The 24,313-nt window shown below is 49.3% G+C and overlaps 1 protein-coding gene across 11 annotated transcripts in view; it reads right to left on the minus strand.

The window, feature by feature from the left end:
- The window catches only part of BCOR (BCL6 corepressor), a 58,317-nt gene that overhangs the window by 3,788 nt on the left and 30,216 nt on the right, over positions 1 to 24,313 (minus strand). For 2 of the 11 annotated variants that reach the window (XM_086934131.1, XM_086934132.1), the window contains exons 2-12: positions 20,106 to 20,235; positions 19,125 to 19,203; positions 15,449 to 18,265; positions 14,472 to 14,525; positions 12,757 to 12,946; positions 11,023 to 11,277; positions 9,881 to 10,234; positions 9,013 to 9,335; positions 8,403 to 8,678; positions 4,087 to 4,253; positions 1,865 to 2,010 (exon numbers count right to left, since the gene is read on the minus strand). In XM_086934131.1, coding sequence (XP_086790257.1) covers positions 1,865 to 2,010; positions 4,087 to 4,253; positions 8,403 to 8,678; positions 9,013 to 9,335; positions 9,881 to 10,234; positions 11,023 to 11,277; positions 12,757 to 12,946; positions 14,472 to 14,525; positions 15,449 to 18,265; positions 19,125 to 19,203; positions 20,106 to 20,191 — 4,747 coding nt within the window. In that variant the 5' untranslated portion in view covers positions 20,192 to 20,235. The remainder of the gene's footprint in view (positions 1 to 1,864; positions 2,011 to 4,086; positions 4,254 to 8,402; positions 8,679 to 9,012; positions 9,336 to 9,880; positions 10,235 to 11,022; positions 11,278 to 12,756; positions 12,947 to 14,471; positions 14,526 to 15,448; positions 18,266 to 19,124; positions 19,204 to 20,105; positions 20,236 to 24,313) is intronic. The other 9 variants (XM_086934140.1, XM_086934141.1, XM_086934135.1 and 6 more) reach the window with 8 other exon arrangements.

Genomic DNA, 24,313 nt, shown 5'->3' on the forward strand with positions numbered 1-24,313 from the left:
AATAAGGCGCTTTATCGGCCTGGGAGCCACGTCGAGGGGTTCAGAAGAGCGACGAAACGTGGGGAATTCATTCCGACAAGGACAGAGGGGAATAATTGCAGGCTCCGCCCTCCCGAGGTAATTAGCGTGACCTGTGCCGTGCACAGCATTGTGGACAGGAGCAGGGCATGCCTGGGGCAGTGCCCGACGCTCGCGTGGGTGGAGGGACGGGAGTAGCATGGTGGGCTGGCTTTCGGGTGGCATTATTACAGACCGCGGCCTAGAAGTGTGCAGGTGTGGCATCGTTACCGATAACGGCATGGTGATGTGTTAGGTGGCAGCATTATAGACTCTTGTAATCCATGGTGTGCGTCAACAAGAACAACAAACGTGGGGGAGTTCTGCTAGAGTGCTACCTCCATGGTTACTCATAAGGGAAGGGGGTGAGTGATGGGAGTGTGCTAGTCTGAGCATGCGCGGCTAGCAAACGACATGTGTGTGTTAATGTGGCACCACGGTGTTCACTAGCAAGATGCAAATGTGCGTTAGAGACGGCTGTAGAATTGCTGCAGACACTAGTAAAGGGTGGAGGGTAGGGTTGCTGGTGCAGTGGGCCCCAAGGACCCACGAGTTCCTGGCACAACATTCCAGGCAGCAGCATGCTATGCGAAGGGAGGTTGAGACGGAGAGCCACATGGAAAGGTCCGAGCTGGTGCTGAAGCATTCAAACACTAATCCTGTATGGGTTCCGGGGTAGCGTGCTACTCGCCTAAAATGCACTTCGACGCCTCGTCAGGGGTAGTAAGCGCTATAGAATTACAGTACAATACAAAGGGAGTAAAACCTGCCCCAGTACTCGGGGCTGGTTGGTCAGAAGCCCGAGATATTCCAGCAAGAAGAGCTGTGCAGGTGGTATGTGTGTGTGTTGATAGGATTGCGTGATCTGCATCCGTGTTTGTGTATCCATACCCCGACACTAGGATGCACAAGGGTGTAACAGTCGGCTACTAATCATAGGACCGCGTGGCTGCATTGTGGTCCCACAGCAATACGTTGTTAAAGGACAGAAGCCAGGGAGGGCGCAGCTCGGCACTGGATGTGTACAATACCAGATGCGCAAACAGATGAATTAACTTACTGGGGCTCGGCCATGTGCAACCACTCATGTCCGGCACCTGTTTCACATCACCGTCAGAAAATATTTTTAGCTCAACTCAGAAGGGGAAATCTTTTGCAGGCCCGCAGCCGAGTTTGAAAAGTCCTTTCCGAAGGCATGCCTTCCCTCCGTGGAAGTGCTTCAGAACAGTCTTACACTTTGGAGCTGCCCTAAACGGACCACGGGGAGACCTCATGTGATCTAAGCACACAACACTCTTCTCTTGACCTTGCAGAGCACGAACACGTGCAACCTGAGAGGATAGCTGCCAGCCCCGCCCCCTGAAATGTGGCAACGTTTCCGGATCACGACGTTACTTAAAGGTACACAGCTGCTAGGCTTCGCGCTGTCTACGGGGCTAATGCTGCCAGGTGACTCCGGGTCATCAGAGGCGCCATTTTCCAGTTCCGTGTTTGCCTTTATCGCTCCACTGCATTGAAAAGAACGGTGTTACCACACTCAGCAGGCGGTTTCCACTTCTTTCATGCCTGCATCATATGCAGTTTTTTAAACTGATATCGGAAGGACTCAGTCCAAGCACCACCTTGTATGGTATTGTTCCTATACACCAAACCCTGCGTCATAGGTGTGGCCAGCCGTGCACCAGCTCCTTGCAGGGCTTTAAATTACGCTGCGCGCGCACTCTATAGGGGCCACCTGGGTGGGGGGGGGGGGGGGGGGGGGGGGGGTTGCAGGCCATACTCTTGAGACACGCGCGCACACACACACCTGTCAGGAAGGCCTCCATCAGCTCGCTGTGCGTCATCTTTGCAATGGTCCTGCCCGAGTAGGTCGCCAGGGTGGGATCCGCCCCGTAGGAGAGCAGGAGGCGCACACATTCCAGGTGATCGTTTTCTACGGAGTCGTGGATCGGCCTGTGGAGAGAAACGCGTGCATTTAGAGATGCGCCCAGACAGTATTCACACCCACCAGACACGTTTCATTGGCTTATTTTATTTTGAAAGTTTTATATAGCGCGAACAAGATCTTTGCAGATATCAGAGCGCTTTACAGACTAAGGGTACAACATGTGAGTAAGTAACAATTGGGGTGGGGAAGGTACATGCGGGAGCATAGTCAGACAGATACATCAATAATGATACAAGTAAAAATAAGTGGTAGCGTAAACAATCCATTTAGATCGTAACCTTGACCAACAAACACCACTCAGAAAAAGAAGAAAAACAGAACACTGTAAACTAAGGTTTCAATGGTGAATTATCCGTGGAATATTGTACAAATCCACGCGAGTGTAACGCCCCCACCACCACCCCCGGCACTGCCCATTCTGATAACACAGCCAGGTTAGGGTGCCTACCCCGAATTTGTGGTATTAGTTTAGCAATTATTTTTCTCCTCACTGAAGGTAATAGGAAGGAAGGCACAGTAATGGCTTATAAAAATGGGAGGGCTGAGTAGAGCAACGACTCCATTTGTCAAGGGTGAGAGGTGTCCTGCCCATATAAAAAACAGATTCAAACAAACGTCTGAAATGGCGACAATGCCCTTAAGTTAGAGAGTCAGTCTCATGACAAGCTCTTTCTGCTGCTTCACAGGCCCGGTACTTGTAGATAACTCAATTTCTGATTTATGCCCCATTAGCGACAGATATATGTCGAGCTTAGCCATCCGGTGGGTGCCGACTGGCTTGATTAAAATGCAATGGCTGGTCAAGCTCCCGGTCGCATGTGTTGCCAACGTCATCATGCAAAGTAACTAATGAGCCCATTAAACAGATTTATAGAGGCGTTACGCCATTGTTGTTAACACGCTGATGATTTGTTTTTAATCAATAACTTGCACAGAGCACTTTGCACGCAGTGGATCTTTTAAAAAGGGAAAAAAAAGTGCTGAGGTGAAACCAGCAGCGAACAAGGCTCTTGAGGCAGCCACGCTGGGAAGGGGCCGTCAGAAAGCTACCATGGCCCATGTGTTCAGACACAGCCCAATGCAGAGGTTTGTGGAGGCTGATAGGACCGGGTCACATGTGGAAGGAGACCTCTAAGCCCACTAAATGTTCCTCATTGGTCTGAAACAGCTACAGTATAGGTTAACAATTCGGTACAGATTCACACTAAGTCCTCCCATCTGCACTGCTCAGTTCAGAAAATCAGCACTTTGCCTTAACTTAAATCCCTTACACATGGTGAAAGCTCTAATAGTTAGAAGACTTCTTCAATGCGATTTTAAACTTAAGGTACAATTTGAAATCCTTAAAAAAATAGGGTGGGGGTAAAGAAAAAAAGAAGCTATGGCATAAATTATATAGAAAAAGCAGACCTTAATTATGCTATACGGGGTGTATCTTGAAAGTGGGCTGGCATTGCATGGTCATTACGGGGGAAGAGAGGGCGGAGGCAGGGCTAGCATGCACTTTCCTCACTGCACCCCGCAGCTAGTCTGCGTTTACTGGCAAGACGGGGGCGGCACGTGGTTGGCACAAAGTCCTCAGCCGTAGACCATTCCTGCAGGGCCTGCATGTGTCACACACGGGCACCGCGCACATGATCAGCAGAGGCTGCTGGCGGCTGTTCATCACTGGATGAAGGTCAGCGCAGCTCTCCCCCACCTCCAGACCCGGCAACCAGGAGTAACATTTGTAAATGTCCCTTTGATTAGGAATAAAGCCTTACTTCACATAATCACGGTGACAGCGAGACACAGGAGAAAGAACGATGTCAAACCCAATGCTCGATGCGAAGAAATAGCAAAAGCATGTCGCAGAAGCAATGGGGGCATTAAGGGCGTCATTGTAGACTTAAGAAGGCTACCCACATCTGCATGGAAGACTTTTGCATGCTTAACATAGGGGGTGGGGAGCAGCCTTCTCCCCATCCCCCAATCACACCCTAGTTAATTAGTGTGCCTTATCAAATAAACCCTTCGATCAGAGGATTACTATAATTCTCACGTGACCTCTGCCCTTCAACAGATAAAATAAAGCCACTCACCTGGTTCCGTCCTGTGCACTGCAGTTCACATCCGCCCCATGGTCAAGTAGGTGCTGTACGATGCTCAACCAGCCCCTGGCACATGCCTCATGCAGGGCGCAATAACCAGCGTTGTCACGATGATTGACATCACAGAGTTTGTTCTCCAAGCAATAGAGGACCACTTCCTGCAAAGACAAAGGGCACTTAGTCACAGCTAGACTACATTAGGTGTCTGCAGATTAAATCAAGTATGTGTAAATTATAATACAGTATTAATAAAAAAAGGAAGTCTGAACCGCAAACAAAGAAAGGAAAAAAAAAAAGTATCACCATACTTATTAGAGCCCTGAGCTACACACAGAATAGATTATCCTCAGTTGTCCAGCTGTGAGCATAGGCTGCAAAAGGCTAACAACGCTGGCAAACATGTTCAAACCAGCCCCATACTGCAGGAGGGTCCGGGGGTTGTGGTTCGATCATGGCAGCTGTTCCTCCTCTGAATGCAGCCGTTCCGTGCAGCCCATCCTGGAAATTGTAAGAGTGGGGCAATGGCCAGCATAGCCTTCTCAGCTATTTACAGCACAACCAATCTTACGTCAGTATTTCTGTCAGACACCACACCAAAGTAACCCTTTCGGGCAAACACCTTCGTTTCCATCATTACACGAGGCAGGCTTGTCTCCATAGACCCAATTATCAGTCTCGTGAATAAAATTTAAAAAACTTCAGTGAGGCTACAGACGAGGTAGTTGTGAGCCTCATAAGGCTTACTGAGGCGGGTGAAAATGGCATCTGTCCAGCCCAAAGATGATGGGGCAGAACTGCCTCTGGGCTCATGCTTACTCTGGTCTTTCAAAGATCCCAACGAACACAAGGTTCCGTGGGAAGGAAAAATAAGCAATAATTTCTGTTCCCAAGGAATAGCTTGGGCAAGGAGATCATTTGATCGTGTTTACGGTCCTAAATTTTTAGGGTCTTACAGGCCAGGACGTCCTGGTTCTGAAGAGACTGAACATGTGGGTAGAGACTATTCATTTCAAAACAAATGTTGCAGAGCATCATCCCTCTAGTCCACAGACAGGATTTCACGATTGTGATTGACCTTCAATATGCTGATATACACATTCTAATTTATCCAAGATTGTTGTAGTTTGCAGCTACTTCCAATTCAAGTTTCTACCTTTCAGACTCAAGTTGGTGTATTGTGCACATCGAAGCAATTAAAATCACCAGACTGTGGACCTGGCTAACTTACTTTTTGCAGGCAACCCGTCAGCCGCCACAGAGTGTGGCTCAAGGTGGATCCATAAGGATGTGTGTTCCTCTACAGCTGATGTGTGAGCTGCTTTCATTTCCGAAATGTGCTGAGCAGCAACTTGGTCATTTAATCCAAGTTGGCAATTTCATGCAGGTGTTGCTTAACAACTATGTTGCTGGAGAGTCAATTAGGAAAAGGAGGGAACAGTGCGCAATAACTACATGTGGCACTTCCCTTTGCCCTTACAGGCACTCACATTAAGGGCTGTGATGAGCTGCGGTTCCACTCCCCCTAAATATATCAATCTAAATTCTATTGACTTTAGAAGGCTGGAAAGCAGTCGTTAATGCCCAGTAGGAGGTCAAGGGTGTTGCATAGTTCACAAACACCTTCGCTTCACCAGCTGAACCCACGAAGAAGCCATGTGCCATTAATCTCCCCCGCATGCTCAGGCACGTAGACTTGCAAAAGCTGGATTCACTTCACCAGCAAAAATAGCCCTGCGAGCGGAGCCAATGCAAAGGGAGGGCGACCAGCGTGAAAATGCCTCTGACACAGCACACCCGCGCCGCAGACAAAGCCGGTGGCAGGCGGCCAGCAGCCTGCCCTCCCGAGAGCCGCGGGCACGCACGCGCTGCCTTCATGGAGGAAGCTGCTGCCAGCTCCGGGGGCTTGGGGTGAGGAGGGGGAACATACGGATGGGGTAGGGAGAAACGTCAGGAGGAAATGCGCACGGTTTGCAAAGCCGCTCCGGTGCTGTACCCCTACGCACCTGAACGCAGACTCGGTATCCGAGAGGCCGCACAGGAAGCTGGGGCAGCACCGACCACAGGAGGAGAGCATCCCCACCCCGGGCAGCCGGCTCCGTCACGTGACTGGCGGAGCGCGTCAGCCGCCGTCGGGTCGACGTAGGGATCAAGAGACCAACGTCCCCGCGCGCCGCCGAACCACGCCTGCGCCGCCAGGCGTCACAGAGCGCGAGCCCCGTCCGCAGAGGTGCGGACGCGCGCCGGCCGCTCCAGGCCTCGAGCTCTAAACGGCCGTGCCCGGAAATCTCTCACCGGGCGGGGCGGGTCCCCCAGCGGCCGCGGCCTGGCACAGCGGCGGCGGAGGGAAGTGCAGGATGCACACAAGACTGATGAGGCCACCGGTGGCCGTGCACCTCTACCAGGGACTGAGCTCGCGATGCGCCACTCGGAGTCGGTGTAGCTCCCCCACCAGCTACGTATGACAAGCCTGCCCAGCAGACGCGGCAAAGGAACCCCCTTCAACCGAGCTGCAAGACGAAACAGCTGAACTTTGAACCAGACCCGGCATGGTCACGGCAGAGTCGGCCTGCGGACCACCACAGATGACCTCCAGCCTTAACAGTGCCAGGTGGCACCGGGCCCAGCCACTGAGCATGCACCCTTTCCAACAACATCCCTCGGGCACCCAACACGCACTGCGGCAGAGACACGGAGAAGATTTATTGCACTTGGACTAAAAGAGGAGCCTGAAAGTGGCCGCTGGGTAAATGTTAACAAAATATTTTAAACTTGCCGAAACACATTTCTACTTAGTCCGAAGACAGTTGGCATGTAATAACTAGGAGGTGCACATGTTCGCTGTTGGCACTAGGCATCAAGACATCCCTCCCTGTCACCGATTCAAATTCCTAGCTATCAGTTACAGCTCGGCAGTGGTACAAGAAACCTTGTCACGTGACTGTGCCAACTTGGTGGTCCAGTATATGAACACACAGCATCACTAGGGTCACCGTCTCGGACAAACCCACCTAGAGTGACATTGGTCGGACACTGAATTAAGGGACTTCGGCTTCAAAATAGAAACCTTTGAGTCTGGTAGCCTTGGTCTTGCGCATCAGAAGATATTTTGGACAGGCTATTATAGTCTACATCCTTTCTTCCCCCAACCTCCTGGCTAAAATATAGCAAACAATTTTTTGCCGCTCCCCACACCTGTCCAAGTGAGGCAAGCACTCAAGACTTCACCATCACACATTATTTCTCTAGGAACAAGAGACTCCTCTTCTGTCACAGACTTCAATAGAACTAGTCTGATATTAACAAAATAGTTCCATTCACAGTCACCAAATCGACCATTCTTGGGTCGACCATCAAGCTCTCAAAAGCTGCTATTAACTTTAAGCAAATCTACCTTATGCATACACGGGACATTTCTGCAATACAGGAACAAATAAAAACTGTCACGCCAAACAAGGCGGAAGACAGAGCAGTTATTGTTTATAGAGCACCGAAGCATCTACTACAGAAGGAGGCACCCAACAAGAGTTGCTTGCAGGGGCACAGTGAAAAAAGCAAGGGGGCACCACAGCACAACAACCATCCAATTTTCTATCGCTGGAAACGGAAGGACACTTCACCACCACTGATACCTAACAGAACAATCAGTAATCCATGCCATCGAAACGCCCACCCAAGACATGCTGCTTATGGGGAAAGAAGAGCAGGCAAGTGACATTTTATAAGAATACATTTTCAGTATTAAGATCAAACTTCGAGATGGGTGGCCGAGGTTCCTACTTCCTAGCGGTGAGCTTAGCCTACCACAGTTCTGAAAAATCAGTTACAGTAAAAGTTGGTAAAAGAAGCACTCATTCTCACACTAAAATAAATAAAACCCATTGACAAAGGCGTTCAAAATGTCCCCGGACATGTTTGAAATAGGAAAATACTTAAGGAAAATGTTTAAATTTGATGTAGCCTTTAACATGCAGACATCAGATTAGTTACAGCCAAATTAGGTTTCTACCACAAACCATCATACTGCAAGTGGGTAAATTAAAATGGTATATAGAAAAATGAGAATGCATGCTACACAGCTATGGAAGCCATGGGTGGTTGAGGGCAGATCAGCTACTGTTGATTAAACAAGCCATTTGATGTTCTTTTGTTAATAACGTTTTTTCACTACAGTGCCATGAATCCGCCATGTATTATATGGTGGTGCAGATCGATTTGGACAGTCACAGAAGTTACACTTTCTGGGGAACCTGCAATATATGCAGTTTTCATGCAATTCAGAGTTAATTTAGCAAAAATAAAATACTTGCCTCATATCCCAGACGAGCTGCTCTTTGGAGGAGAGTCTCCCCGGCATTCTTATTGACAATGAGCCTGCGTGCTTCAGGTGGCATAGGGCGGCTCGGGGTCATCTCTGGAGGGCCATCTGCAATCTGAGGCTGTGGAGGCTGGGTGGCAGGTATGGACAAGGACATTGAGGAAGGTGTATGCAGCAGGCTGTCCTCTGGCTCACTCGCTTTGGCTGGGGAGGACTCCCTGTCTGAAGCAGTTCCTTGTTGCTTCTTGCACAGCCTGGTGATGGCACCCTGCAGGATTCAGGATAGAATTGTTCGTTAGAGCACAATGGTCTCTGGAGGAAAAGACACTGAATCTGCACTACTGAAGGTCAGAAAAGAGGGAGGTATTTTCCTTATCTGGCAAGTACTATGACCCAGGCCATTCTATGTCTGGTTCAGAAAATGCAGACATATGGGACCACAAAACTGCAGTCGACCAGCCAAACTATAACTGGGAGGGTCAGATGGAGTCCCACATCAGTTTGTAACAGACAGGTTTCTGTATATTTTGGCTTCTTTTTAACGGAGGTGCATTTAGGTTTCAGAATACATCAGCAGGACCTGGAAAAGCTTGTTTAATTACCTTGTCTTCGTTGGTCTCTCCGTCAGTGGTGTCCTCTGCCAGGGAGTCCCTTGTTTTGCCCATCTCCAGCGCAGACAAGTGCTTTGTTTTGCACTGCCGCTTCCCGACTGGCTTGTCGCCCTCGCAAAGCTTCTGCAGCAATGAGGCAGTCTGGCAGCTCTCCTCGTCGTCCGTGCTCAGCTCCTCGTCCGTGTGGCTTGCTTCAATCCTCAGCTGCTTGGCTGGGAGCCTGGGAGTGGGGCTTGTGCTGGCAGGACGCTTGCAAGTTGGAGAGCCAGTAGAGAGGCTTTTCATCTGCAGGGAAACTGCATACACAGACAAACCTAAGTAGATCAAAGGGTAGAGCATGCATTACAAAGTGAAGAGTGGGGTTAAGGTGCTCAACATTTGGGCACACCACAATTTTTTGCGAAGGCAATGCGCGCCCTTTACTTCCCACACACTTGCAAATATTTCCTACAAAAGCATTATTCGCGTTTGTACAACGCAGCTACTATTATTAAAGCATCCTGGAGTTTTCGGTTTCTGGGCCCCTTTTGTGTAGTTCTATGAAAGCCACCAATCAATAGTGTCTTGGAGTTTGGTTGTGCAACATAAGCAGAGTTTGTTCAATAATTAGTTTGAGACTGGATTGTGGACAGTACAGTGAAAAACGGTTGCGTACGACTATGGGCCATCTTTCTAATACCTTGTGTACGTGTGTATGCACCAAAATACTATGTTTTCTCTGGATTGTGTGTGCAGTTTCCATTGCTAGGCTGGGACAAAGTGCTCTAGGCATTCCAATCATTGGAGGCAAACTTATGCGATGCGCGCATGGAAGCATGGTTACATTAGGACAGAGGGTATCCCCTGGCACCCAGCATACCTTCATCCACTTCACTTCTCCTTAAGGACTCCTCCAGCCAGCTCCTAGTGCTTTGGACTTCTGGGGTGGTCCTGCTGAGCCTGTCCTCCTCCCAGTCTTTGACTATAGCCTCTTTCTCGCTGGCCTCTGGCTGCTCAGCCTCAGGGAGGTCCTGACTGCCCACATTGCCACAGGTGGCTTGTTCCGGTGTGACCTGCTGCTCCCACAACTCCCTGAGATGCTGCAGGTGACGCTGCTTTTTGGGATGGAGCCCTGTTAATTCAATGCACACCTTCAGGTTGGTCACCTCATTACAATTGGGCTCTTCTAAGTGGTTAGAGGAACTGTTTGTCATTTCCCTCTCAGGCCAGTCATCTAAACGAAAGATAACTACAATTAATCATGATGCCCCCTTGGCTACGCACAAAGAATACCTACGCTGCACTGCTGTCTCCGCTACGCAAATGCACACCAGAGTTTCAAAGCCCTCTGCACCAGCGCAGCACCCCTCTAAACCGCCCATTAGCAATAACCCCATGTGTAAGCTATGGAAAAATAGATGCGATACACCAAGATGGCAACTAACTCCCTCTCCGAGTCAGTGTCACTGACATTGTACCCAGTGCCACTTTACCTCACCATGAGATTAATGCCTCTGCTGAGGTCTCAAATGAACATGTATCCCACCATGACATGGAATTATTTGAATACAGCAAAAAATAAAATGGCAGCATTTATGGGATGGGCCTGTAAGAACAAGAAACATGCCGTTCAAAGTAGCTAAAGTTAAACGGTATGAACCAGAGGCCTGTTCACTTCAATCCGTGCCTCCATTTGCCCAGATAAAACTCCGCTATAATTACACATTTTTATGCAGTGGGGCCAGCTTCAGAGAAAGGGAACACCAAATTCTTTTTACAAATATGCTGCGCTTATTTATACAATATGCGTTTATCCCATTGAAATAAACCCACTTCTCAAGTCCAGGTTCCCCTAGTACTGTGAAGCGACAACCCCGAAACAATTCAGCTAACTCAATACACTAAAAAAACGCATAAAATGGCCGTCCTCAACACTGCTTTGCAGGATAGCCATCACAACAAGAAGGAATTCAGCCCTACAGTTACATCAAGCACTGGAAGCGCCACGTGAAAGGAGCTTACCATACTCAGTTCGCATCTTCTTTGCCTGCGACTCCTCGTCACCTTGGGAGGGCTCCCCACAACTCTCGCTGTGGTAGGCATCGCTGTCAGAAAGTTTACGCTTCCGGTGTGGGCTGTCACTCAAGCTTTCTGCAAAAAGTTCCCTGGCTTTCTCCTTTGTGGCTTGATACAAGGTCATTCTTTCGAGGAGGGAGGTCTCCACTTCTCCTGCCTGGTGAAGTACCGCATGGTTGTTTAACGCAGTCTTAATTTCACCTGCACAGTGAAAAAAAAATATAGATCTATTTAGAATCAGAAACTTATTAGACTATAAAATAGCCGTAAAAGCATGCAGATATATACCAATATACAAATAATGTGCAAGAAAAGCAAAAACGCCATAAGACGTGATCCAATAATTAATATTAATACACAAAGCCTAGATAAAATTGGCAGGGAGACCTAATCCAACTAAATCTGCATTGTACAATAAAAAAAACTGCTTAAAAACAAAGAATTATCAGTAAAATCAAGCCAGTAATATAGTCCTCCTAAAGGATACTTCAGCTCGGATAAACATGGCTCCAAAACAGCATAATTCATCATCTGTCAAAGAGCGTAAAAAAAGATGAGCCTAAGTGCAGGGCGGTGTCTTTCTGAGTCTCATAAAAGGCACGACAAATGTTTTTGTATACAACACATTAAAACTGCAGGTAAGAGAAAGTGTATGATGGTTTGTTTAGACTGATTATTACAGAGGCATATTCTCAAATGAAACTTACGCTGATGCCCAGGTGGGGAGCAGAGAATAATTTATTGCTCCTGCCCTAAAGAGGACGTCACTGTAAACGGCACACTTAAGATTAAAAAGACTCCGCATTCCACGGTGACCCCCCCCCCCCCTACATTAGGGTACTATAGGAGGCTCTTGAGTAGGTCAGTAGGGGTGAAGACAAGGCCCTCCCCTTGAAGCAGCCTGTTTTAGCCCCTTGGCTGACATGCCAGCGCAGTGAAGGACTCAAGGGCAATACAATGTGGTGTGCCATTTGCGTAGAGCCTCCATTGATGAACTACAGACACCCACCTCTTCATGGAGGACGGCGAAGATGGCTGGCATTCACTGGTTACAATTGTTAAACCAGGACCATGATTTTACTGAACTATTCAAAAAATCATAAGGGTACCAAAAGGTTTCACATATGAGGTATGTAAAACCTAAATCACAAATGGAACTTCACGCTGTGGAAGAGGCCTGAGCTAGCAACCCAAATAGAACTTAGTTTAGAACCATAATCAAGAGATTCAAATATTTCCCCTGAGAAACCAGAAATCTAATCCTGGCTTCACCACTTGACCACACTATTACATACAGGGCAAATCACTTTTACCTCGGTGTGCTAAGTTTATTTTTTTTAATCCTAGATGTGCAGACTTCAGAAACTAAAAATATCTGCCCATATTTTGGGGCATTTTGTTTAATCTCCAATACTTTAGCAAAAAGCTCAAATATCCATGTAATTGGCATGTGCGCACCATTTGCTTTTGGGAGAACCTTGTGTGCACAGCCTCGCAGCAAGGTGCGCCTGATGCCAGGGTCTGCTTTCCTAGACGTTAGCACCGTATGCCAGAGCTTGAAAACACTATAGAGTTGTGTATAATGTGTCCTGGTCCATTCGCTGGACTGTGTGGAGTGACTGGTCTTCCCAGGTAAAATGACAAGATTGCACCTCGTTGAACCGTCCATGCAGCACGTACCGTTCATGCACCGGCTGCTGTCTTGCTGCTCAGCCATGGCACTCTCCAGAATAACGGACGCGGGCTTGTCCTGGGTCCCTTTCTGGCTGTCCCAGCCGGCCTGCCCCAGGCGGGTCCCCTCGCAGTCCTTTGTGGGCGCGTCGCCCTCTCGCACCTTGGTCTCCAGTGCAGAGAAGCGCATCATGGCATGCTGAAAAGAGACAAGCCACAGATTACCTCAACTGCCAGGGAATCCATCTGCTTACCAACCACGCTTCGATGCAGCCCTGGGCCACCCTTGTGTGTATGCGAAACGTGTACCTCCACCCCCAAATTCCAACTGTGTTCCAGTTATCAAATACACTTCACTATTTCAAACAGCAATCCGAGATTAAACAAATAACCAGTGTTCGCATAGCTAGGCAACACGAAGGCAACGAGTGCCCCCCCCCCCCCCCCCCCAACAAAGCACCTCGTGAGCAGTGAACAAATATCATCTCACTGTGTGCTGCCACATTAAATCTAAAACACACCTTAGTGTGTGCGATTTAATCATGGTTTTGAAATAAATTACATAGAGAGGAGAGCAGTGATGTCCATGCTGTAAAACACAGAAAAGAAACACTGGGCTATACAACCAAGGAACAAGGGGCAGGTATCATGCTTAGAGATGTAATCATGGCGCACTGGCATCACATAAAAAACAGCGTACATACCATAGTACGGTGTAATGTGTCAAATACCCAGAATCCCTCGGACATGACCTCATGACGAGGTTAACCATCATGTAACTTTAATACAAGGTTCATCACAAACGGGAGTGCTTTCAATGGCATTCTGAGCCCAAATTGTAACCCTACAATGCCACGGAGGTTAAATGTCTAAAGGGTACAAAAACATCAAGCTGGCGTCATTGAGCAACAATACATGCCCCACATGACATATGGTTATATTTAATGTGAAGCTGTATGGCTTAACCTTTGTTGGGCTCATGTGAACACTAATTAACACCCGGGAACTTCTAGGTTTGCAACTACTACAGAATGCTTCAAAAGCAAATCAAAAACATATTTAAATCCTAGAAGGGAAAGTCAACGTGGCCCAATAATGTTATTTAAGCAAAGCGTCCAAAAACACCCATTCGCACATTGCTCTAGTGTAAAGGGCACCTTCCATATTAATACCACAGTACAGTGTAAGTGACATGAGAAAAAAAGACACTGCTTTGGTGTCACAGAATGCATGGTATCTCAGAACTGACAGTGGAAAACAAGAAGGCCAATTCAGTGGATTCGCTCTAAATACACTCATTTAAACCCTTGCATCTTGGTATAACACCTGCATAACTCCAAGACACGGAAAACCAGCATGGCACAAACCACATACTCAGATCAGCAGAGATTAATATATACACACACACACACAACCAGATATCAAATCCCACCTATTCGTTTAATATGTCCATAGAATGGTTAAAACAGCAGGTGTGGAGGATGCAACAATTCACAAGACTGTAAATAAGCGGCATGCTGGATGAAAATGCATAGTGCAGCAAGCTAGACACAGTGCCGTTTAGTAAATCAAGAAGCAAATTAAAAGAGGTGTTACCAAATAAAATGAGAACAAAAGGATAGGTAAAGAACAAAAGATTAAATGCCCGTGGCCCCGTACACACCCCCTTGGTGAATTTAGAAATAAAGCTGAACCCAAAAGGGTAGTAAATTTAAAGCACTGACCTCACAGTAAGCGGCAGGTGGGCATAAATTAGTGTCCTCTTGCAATCCTTCCATCTAAGTAATTAAAAGAGGCACTTAGTGGGTCATTTACGTAAATTACTAGCAGTACACATCAAAATATCAAGTGCATCAAAGGAGGTCTCAACTGGGGCCACATTATAGAGCACAATATTGGTGCACTGCAGCATTGCACAATTATTAGCACCGACTAACCAGTACAAATGGTCCAAAAACTATTTTCCCACTAGTCCGGCAGATGTCATGTGGGCACTTTCCGGCAGGCGCGCTTGTAATTTTTGAACCGGTTCTGCATCATGTAGCTTGGCCCCTACTAGGGGAACTATATTACAGAAGGGCCTCAGAGTAAAATATGATGCAACTCAGCAGCACGTGAAACGGCACCGTTAGTCTGCAGAGAATAGATCGAGAAGATGCAGCCTTCATGGCACTGAGTGGGACTGGCACAGAAGCTGGGCTTGCCAGGTTTGGCATGGATGAACTGCCCATACTATGTCCAAATTGGTGAATATGGCCCTGGACAGGGTAGCCATGAGCTTTACCGCTGTTGCTTCAGCCTGCCCTTGAATCTGAGGAGGCCTCCCTCAACTAGTTTGTCATATGCAAAGGGTGAGTTTGGGGAAAATGGGTAGAGCCAAGGCTTAGCCTGGTCAACAGGGCCTTATGATAGTTCAATAGAATGGAGCATCATTAATTTTTAGAAAGAACGTGCCACCATTACCAACAAAACCAGATTACCCTTCAGATAGAAGACAGTCATTTTAGCAGGGCCATAAGGGTTTAGGGTCTGGTCGCGCACATCTGATTTTGTGGAGCCACTTTTGATGCATGTTTGAGTTCTATGCAAAGCTCAATTTAGTCACTACCAATACTGCCCAGTGCACAATTAACATCTACTGAAACATCAGTACAGTTCCATCTGCCCACCTCTGCATGCTTTATCAATGAGAGAAGCTCACCTGCAGTGCGCGCTGCTCCCGGCTCAGCTGGCTTGAGTCCCCAAACAGTTCGGTGGTCATGCACTTCAGCCGGTCTCCTACGTAGCCAGCAGAATTTTCAATTCTTTTCGCCACCTTGGAGGATCGATTCTTCATGTCCAAATTGTCCATTTCTTCTTTGGTGAGGGTTTCGTAAACGCTAGTGCCAGGGTGAGAAGTTCCCATGCAGAACTGCTGGGTGTCCTGGGGTGTGGTCCCAAAAAAAAGGGATGGGTTACAAGTGGCCTCGTAGAGCCCTGTGGGAGGCTGGGGGCAGGGACTCTCTTGGTGGGGGCTCGTGGACATGCGGTCAGTCAAGCTCACCACTGGACCATTCTGTGCAGGTTTAGCAAGGTCATGGAAATCATGCTTCTTCACAAAGTCCTCCCTCATGACAATGACTTCTCTGTGCGGCTCCACCTTGGGCTTGGGTGGGTCACTGCTACGACCGCTGCAGTCCGGTGCAAGGGGGCTTTTAGTGGTGCGCAGCTCACTTCTAGTGTCATGCAGGAGATCACTGCAGCTGGTTCTTTCCAGTTTGGCCAGGGGTTTACTCAGATTTGAAGAGCTCTGGGGTGCCGCCACATGCTTTTCTTTGGGGGCATCGTAAGGTTTTGGGCTCGGCGCAGTGGTCTCATGGAGTCGGTTCCGTGGAGCAGCATCTTCGTATCTCGGCCGTTCATGCGACCGTGATCGCCTCTCACATCGGTCATCCTTGTTGATTTCCAGAGAGGACGGTGGCAGCAGGATGGGATGCACCATGCCCAGGGCATCCTGGTATGTGACATAATCCATGCGATTTGTTGGCAGACTGTAAGGAAGGCCAGGTTTAGGAGCCAGTGGGCCTGGGAAAATGCTGCCACTTGGCAGTAACACTGGGTGAGGGTACATGGGTGCTTTGCTGTGCAGAGATAAATGGCTCAGAGCAAGGCTTTCCGAAAGTGGGTAGGGGAGAAAGCTTCTGGGATAGTGGATAGGAGACCGATAAGCCTCGTTCTGAGCTAAAAACATGGAGTTCGATAAAAGGTCACTCTCATTTGGTTTAAAACTGGTTTCTTGAGTCATTGCATCAAAACACTGCTCTTCATTGGCCACCTTGAAACTGGACTCTTGATTGGCTGCCTTGAAGCCAGACTCTTGGCTTGTAGCTTTTATACTAGATTCTGGATTAGCAGCTTTTTGATTTTTGTTAGACTTTGTGCATGTTGGAAGGGGTTGCCCTATTTGTTGTATGACCGAGGTCGCACTTTCGGTTCTGTTGATTTTGGGGCAATCTACGTTTGCATTGGGAGCTGGTGATGCAGAGGCTGGGCGACCTGCGCTTGGCACTGCCCCTGTATTGCTAGGGACAGCTCCATCAATGCTCCCAATTCGCGGGCACGAAGAGCTTCTGGGCTGTGGCATCACTCGTTCCAATGCTTTGTTTTTTAGCTGCATAATCTTGCCTCCATTTTCATCAGTAACACTGGAGTTGGGGACTACCCAGGATGAGGGTGCTGTACTGATGATTTCTGGTCTGTAGGTTGCACAGCCACTTCCTAAAGGAGAAAGACCTTCTTTCTGCACATCCCTCACAGATGAGATCAGGCCACACCCGGGCTTGCTAGGGACCAGCACAGTTGGTGCGATTTTCTTTACGCTTTCCGACTTTGGTGTCTCAGCATCAACAATTTTCGATGACAGATCTAGGGGCTTGTCGCCTCCATCTTTGGTAGGTACTTGTTTCTCGAGTACAGGAGGGGACCTGCTGTCTTTCCTGTCCCGGGTCGGTTTCCTGGTGTGTCCTTGGGCTTGCAGAGCATTATCAGGGTTATCCTGGGCTTTGGCAAATGTTCCATTGGGCAGCCTTGAAGGAGAAAAGTCATTGTTCACATTCATGTATGGGTTAGGCAGAGGAACTGAAGTAGACGTTGCCATCTGGGCGAGATGCTTTTGGAACTCTGCATAAGTGTCCCCCATCGGCTGCGAAGACATGTGGAGCCTCGGAGAAGGCCTTGGTGAGTGGGGCAACAGGAGGGCAGGCTCTGCAGACATGCTAGGGGGAGTAGGCTTGGGGCACTGGACTCTGGGAGGTTTGGGCTGTAGATGCTGGTAGGCATGTGATTCAGCAGGACTCACGCCCATCTTCCACGACAGGTTCTTATCCTGACAGTGCACGAGAGGTGGCATAGCTGGAGATGTAGAAGCAGTTGTAATCCGCATGGGTGAAGCTAAAGTGGATGGCATGTGTGGGGAAACGTAGTGATGGGGGAGGTACAAGAAACGCTCGCTGCTGGTGCATACAGGAGAGTACGCCAGATGTGGTAAGCTGTAGGTGGACTGCTGAGGTAATAACGCCTTGTACATGCTCAAAGAATACTTGTTAGGCGAGTCAATGAAGGGGTACATAGCAGCAGCTGTACTGTCCATGTAAGGGTGTACCCAGGGGAGTCGCAGGTAACCGGCACCATTGACAGTGAGTGGGCTCTGTTTGTCAGCCGCCATGCCATCCAATCCCAGAGTTTCACCTGGTGACCCTGATTTTTGCAGTCCAGGAGGGGTTTTGTAGATCGCACTGAAGCCATTAGAACTGCTCACAGAGACAGGAGAACCATCCATGGGGTCGGCTGGGTTCCTTTCAGGGGTGTATCCAAGACTCGCCATGGCACTAGCAGCATCCCGGCTCTTCTCCGCACTCATTCCACACAGGCTGGGGTAGACCATGCCCCCAGGCATTCGAAGACCTTCCCTCATGAAGCCGTTTCGGTCCATGCCCAGTGCTGCGAGGCTGTCCATGCGATGTGCTGCGGCTGCATCAACCTTAGGAGAAACAGAAGGGGGGCCGGGTTAATCATGTGTTGATATTGGTCATCAATTAACAAATCCAAACATATCTTGGAACATGCCCCTCTGAGCTACACCGTGCGACCATCCTAAAGTATTCACATCAGCGGCACCTAAAAGCAGTCAAAAAACCAGCTCAATGCCCATCTGCATGACACTGCTTTTATCAGTATCAAATGTTTAAAACAAAGAATACATGAGAATTGTGCCTTGCCAAGAGTCAATTCTGTGACCATTACATTAATTATTTTATTCTCAGTTTACCCCGCCCCTTTGTTTAAGCTATGCAGCTATAAATTCAACATGTGTCATGCATAAACCAGGAGCTAGGGTGGAATGCACAAGGCAGATAAAGTGAAAAATATTGGATCATTCCAAGTTGCATTTTAAGGATTTATCAGAACAAACAACTTAATCTCTGGTGAAAGGAGCAGTTAAACCTTCACGACCCATGCGGCCACAGTAGTGCATGTCTCAGGTTGAGATGGAGATATTTGTGTTCAAGATCCTTACAAGGTAATGGACGAGTTTGGTGCCAAGGTGGGGGCCTGGGGTGGATACACCCATAAAGATGGCGCCAGGGAAGGCAACAATGTCAACTGAAGGGAATGTCTTTGAGGGGACTCTTAAGACTACAGCCTGAGAAAGGATGACGAGGGGTTATGGTTTTGGACACCATCAGTATAGGGTCAGTGGGGATAAAGGATGCAAGCAAATTATAACTTCTAGCCGGGCAGCCAATTCCCATTGTCTACAAAGGTAGCATGACACCTTGCTGCAAATTTCGGGAAATGTGATCATGGCAGACCATGACTGAAGATCAAAGGGGCCTTACCAGACTGTGGGTAAGGAGACCGTCTTCCCTCAATTCCAAACGATTTTTCTGAGCTTCGCCATCATTTACTGGAATTTTTCTAATGGTGGAATAAAAAGCATCACTTTAAAATGTACACACAAAAAACAACACTTTCAACTTCAGTATTTGCCGACAAATCACAAGACTCTACAACACTGCCCTGTTTTGTTCACATTCGTAACACCCATCAGGGAGAAGCAGAATTATTCAACTTAAAAGGGGCTATTGCAAAAGACTGGTGATCAACAAATAGCAAGCCACACATCTGAACCAAACACCTGAAGAGCAAAATGAATTCAGTTACACAGAGGAGCAGGTTGTAACTAGCCAGCAGACCAGATGAGGCCTTCTGTGAGCTAAACAGTAATTGTGAGGCCTTTAGCCAATGAAGAGAGGGTTCCGAGAGGAAAATAGAAAAATTATAAGAACATTTAATGGAGGAGATTCTCCGGATTAATTCAGCAGCATACAGATTGAAACTTCTCTACATCTCTTAGACGCCTTGGTACATCTAGCCTCCCATCTAACGCGTTCAGCGTGCCAGTGCCAACCCCAACGACCACTGTGCGCCACCAACACAGAATGCATCTCTGGTGGCAGCGGGAGACTCATGTCAGCGTCAGGCCCCGTCACAGCCCGCGCTTCCTTCCTCCAACACATAGGCGGCCATATATACATGGCAGAGATCCATTTCCCACAACCACCTCTGCAGACACGTTACACAACCTTCATCGTGGGCGAGTAGCAGATTTCAAAAGGGTAGTGAAAATAAAGAAGACGGTGGGGGTTGACACATTCTATATTCCTCCCTAGGCTCAACAAATTCGGCATGTGCCAGCCTTCCCCCAACTTGCCTTCTCTGGCCTGCTAGCAATCCTACAGAAGCCCTCCCCTCCTAGGGGGGTACCCTCTCTAATCCTCGCCCCCCCCCCCCCCTCCTGTGTGCTCTGCGCCAGTTACCTGTCCTCTGGGAGGCCGCACATGCGGACCCTCTCGGTGCTCATCCAGCTGTGAACGTTCCCATACAGGGGGGTGGCAGAAAGCATGGCGGCCTCTGGGGTCGGGCTGCCTTCAGCTCCTCGGGGTCAGGCTGTGGGGAGAAGGCAAGATGGTGAGGAACGCTGCATTAAAAACAAACAAAAAAACCTGCAAGAGCGTGTCCCCTTTCCTGGCCCGAAATAGAGTCCTACCCTGAAGAGAGGATGAACCTGTGCAATGGCACGGCCAAAAGCAGAGCTGCCAAGGGAGAGAGGGGAGACCCAAGTATGGGGGCAGCAGATAGGGCAAACAGTAGCTGTATGCACCCAAAGATGGGCATAGAACCTGCTGTAAACAGGTGATAGCGCGCTCACGGGACGATAGCAGTGTGCCCACGTATGGTGGTCACATCGCAGGCGGCTGCTTGTGCAAGAGTCGAGGATGGGTGGATATTGTGTGTGGGAGTGGAATAAAAGTGTGCGGAGCAGGGATTAAACGTGCTCTGTATCTGATCGGTATTCTCTGTGTGCAAGAGGGGATTCCAAGCGGGGAGGTTCTTTGCATTCAAGGGGGTGTTATATGTCGGAGTGTGAAGGGGAGCCGTGTTTGTGTACAGAGCTCTGCGTGCGGGAGGGAGCGCTGCCTGTGCGTGCAGGAGGGGCCGATCAATCATTAGCCGCGGCTGCGGGAGGCCCCCTCCCCGGGAGTGTCAGAGTCCAGACACTGCCTCCCTCCCTCCGCCGGCAGCAGCAGCCTCCGCCCCTCACCTCCCTCCGGGGGAAGTGTCAGGACAGGCTGCCTTTTATTAACAGGATTACCGCCGCGCGTGATTTATTCCAGTGCAGCCTTTTAATTGCTCTGCGAGGGGCGGAGCCGGCGGGCCCGGCCGCCATCCTGCTGCTAAACGCCGGGTTAATAAGCACTGGAGCCGCAGAGGAGGCCCGGCCTAACCGAGCGCCATCGCGGGCACTGTCCCAACCCCTCGGAACCTCCCCACCCCCATCACACGGTGACCTCCGGGCCAACTAGAGTCTCCTGCGGGAGCTTCCGGCCCTAGCGCAGCCGCGGCCTAGCGGAGTCTAGAGCTGGCCCGAGGAGCCCTCTAACCTCTCGCAGGGACGCCTCACCATACATTTACTTCAGGCCTCGCGAGTACCCTATTTCCCAGCCCTAAAGGCTGGGGAGACAGGGTCCCCGAGCTGCCACCTAGCGAGCCCGGGCCGATACGCTGCTTATCTGGGGCCATCCAGGGCGAGGATAAAACCCTGGCTGGACAAACGAGACTAATACAAAACATTCAAGCATGTATCTCAACCAGAAGTCACTGGCAAGGTGTCCATCAATTCCCAGGCCTGCGGCACCTCCTCCCGCCATCACATGCCTTGTCAAAGGGGCCGATTTATATTTTTGTAAAGCGCTACACACAGTAAATCCCATCTCTTCAGCTGCAGTCTCTTCGTTTGCATTTTCAGCTTTTAAACGCACAGGTTTAAGAAACCAAATGTGTGAAGTAACCAGAATGAAAATGTTCAGGCATTAAACAGTTTTGCTTAAACTTTGACTGGCACAATTGATTCCGTCCCATGTGCATTTCGGTTCAAGACCCTTCTCTGGGGCGCTTGACCACTGAAACTGGCAAAAGGGGAACCTCTATTGACTTGCCACATGTTTACCCGATCAAGGAATAGTACCCAGGAGGCACACGAGGGCCAATGAAGGCAGTATCCCGAGGCAGAGATGGAGGAGGGTGGCTAACACAACGACGCTTGCTTCATTACAGGCCTGGCCGAAATTTACCTGGAACTAAAGGAAATAAAAATAAGAATCGGGAGTAGCCATCTTAGGACTGATCACACCTCACGCTCAATACAGACGTGGTGTGAATTTCTTAAAGAAGGGCTAACCACGGAGGAAGGCCTGCGTGGTGAGAGGCAAATGCACTTAACGAGTCTGTAAAGCGCGCATCCACCCTGGGGTCTTTATGCGCTGTAATAAATAAAAATGGAGCAGGTTGTACAGACGACACGGAAAGCAGAGAGACAGGAGAGGAGGTGCAGAGAGGTTTACACGTGATCACCTAGTAAACACTGGTCGGGCCGAGAATTAGATCTGCGGGCAGACAGAACTGGGCAGTTTCTCCTATAAAAGAAGGTACATAAACCTCACGGAGCTGCTTTGACTTAAGATTGCTTGATAGTCAAGAAGGCAAGTCGGGAGGGGGAGGTAACACGGGGGTGGGAGACGCCCACGTCAGTCACCAGCACTATCGCGGTCAGACTCGGCTCGACTCACCACTACAAGACGAGCAGGACAGACCGGCAAACTCCGAGGCCAGGATCCAAGCCAAACCCCGTCAGCGCGGCAGTAAGGTCACCCCGGGCTGCGGCAGCAACCCGCCCACATTCGGTCCTAGAAAGAAACCCAGCTGGCCCTCCAGCAGTCCCACGCGCACCGCTTAAACTGCAACGGGCACAGGAGGGCCCGAAAACCAACTGCAGCGAAGCAAGTGCGAGTGCCTAGAAACCGGGGATGTGCACTTGGCGTAAGACCGCTTCAAACAAGACGAGGGGCGCGCGCAAGAGAATAAAAAACATGTACATGTCATAAACAAACATGGCAACAACGAGAACACTAGTGCAAGTGTATCATCACAAACACTGAGCCAAGCCAGCTACTGTATGTTGGATTGTTACACTAGGGAAGTGCGGATACCAGCGCTACACGGGGAGCCAATCTGTTTCCGGGTCAGGGCCCAAGGACAACTTCTCGCGGGTTGTGTAGAGTTCCGTTTTCCTAACATCGCACTCCCTGGGCCGTTCGGCGACTCCCAAGATATCCGTGCGTTAAGACGTAGTTTACAGTACCAGGAGATCCCCCCCCCCCCCATCTAATACCCCCGAGACTAACACCCCGACCCTCGCGCAAGTTGGAGTACTCGCACACATCAGGCATTTTTGATTTATACAAGGCAGAGTTCTTTTACACACGTAGAGCAAGCGCATTTAATGTAATAACTAAGTAAAGCTCAGCATAGAAATTCAGAATGCACATTCCAATTAGATAACGCATTTGCCAACACCTATTGTATACTTTAAAAAAAAGTGAGAGAATGAGCATTAATTGCTAGAGCAGTCGACTTTGAAGCTGGGGAACCAGGTTCGAGTCTGGCGGGAGGCTCAAACAGTCAGTGATTCTGGGCAAATCAATTAATCTCCCCGTGCCTGAAATATCAATATGCCCGTCTAATGCAACTGCTGCCCATGTGAAGGGCTCAGATACCTTCTGGTAGAGTTAGAGCTATAATGAATTAATTTGTTTCAGTTAATTAAAATTGTTACAAAAGAGTTCGCGCTATATAAAACTGCCGCCCAAAAAGGTAACGTTGATGCCGATATGTAAAAAAGAAGACTGGCTTCCCACTCAATAAAATATATATCTAGATGTTCCTTCTATTTCCTCTTTCTGATATTTGAGTATAGGAAGTACCAGCGTATTAGACAAAATGACCAGTCCTACACAATTCCCATGACAATATAAATCACACATACAGTTCCTGTGGTCCTGAAACACGAAAACGGCGTGCGGAATGCATGACGGCCGTGTGACAGCCTCTCGCGGACAGTAACACACAGACGCGTCTGTTTGCCCCGTGTGCTCCAGGCCGGTCGCTGTGTGTTTGCTGATAACAGGCTGTGTGGGGCCTCCCGGCCCCAGTAATCCGCCTGCGCCGCACGAGGCTGAAACTGCGCCCAGATTAGAAGGGCATGGCACGCCCTGGATCCACAGAGCCGTGCGAGCCTGGGCACGGCGCCCCGCCGGCGCGATGCCCAACTGCAGAGACGGGGGCCATGCCTGGCAGGGATGCGCCCATGCCACAAGAGAAACTGGAAATCGGGGGTCAATGACACCGCGAACCGCAGGGATCTGTCTAGATGGACCCGCAGGAGGGGCGCACTGAAACCCAGAACCGGCAGAGGACTGCGCCCAAGGCTCAGCAGAACCACAAGAGGGGCGCAATGGTACCCCGAACACGCAATTATACCACAGAGGGGAGTACTACCACCGCGAAACAACAAGAGGGGCCACCCCAAACGCTGGACTCATCTTGAACCGCGCGAGGGGGGGGGGGGGGGGGGGGGGGGGGGGGTCACATCCACTCTAAGCGAGAGCGGCCTCTGCCCACCACCTGG

The sequence above is a fragment of the Lissotriton vulgaris genome, chromosome 8, assembly GCF_964263255.1.
Source record: "Lissotriton vulgaris chromosome 8, aLisVul1.2, whole genome shotgun sequence".
Lineage (NCBI taxonomy): Eukaryota > Metazoa > Chordata > Amphibia > Caudata > Salamandridae > Lissotriton > Lissotriton vulgaris.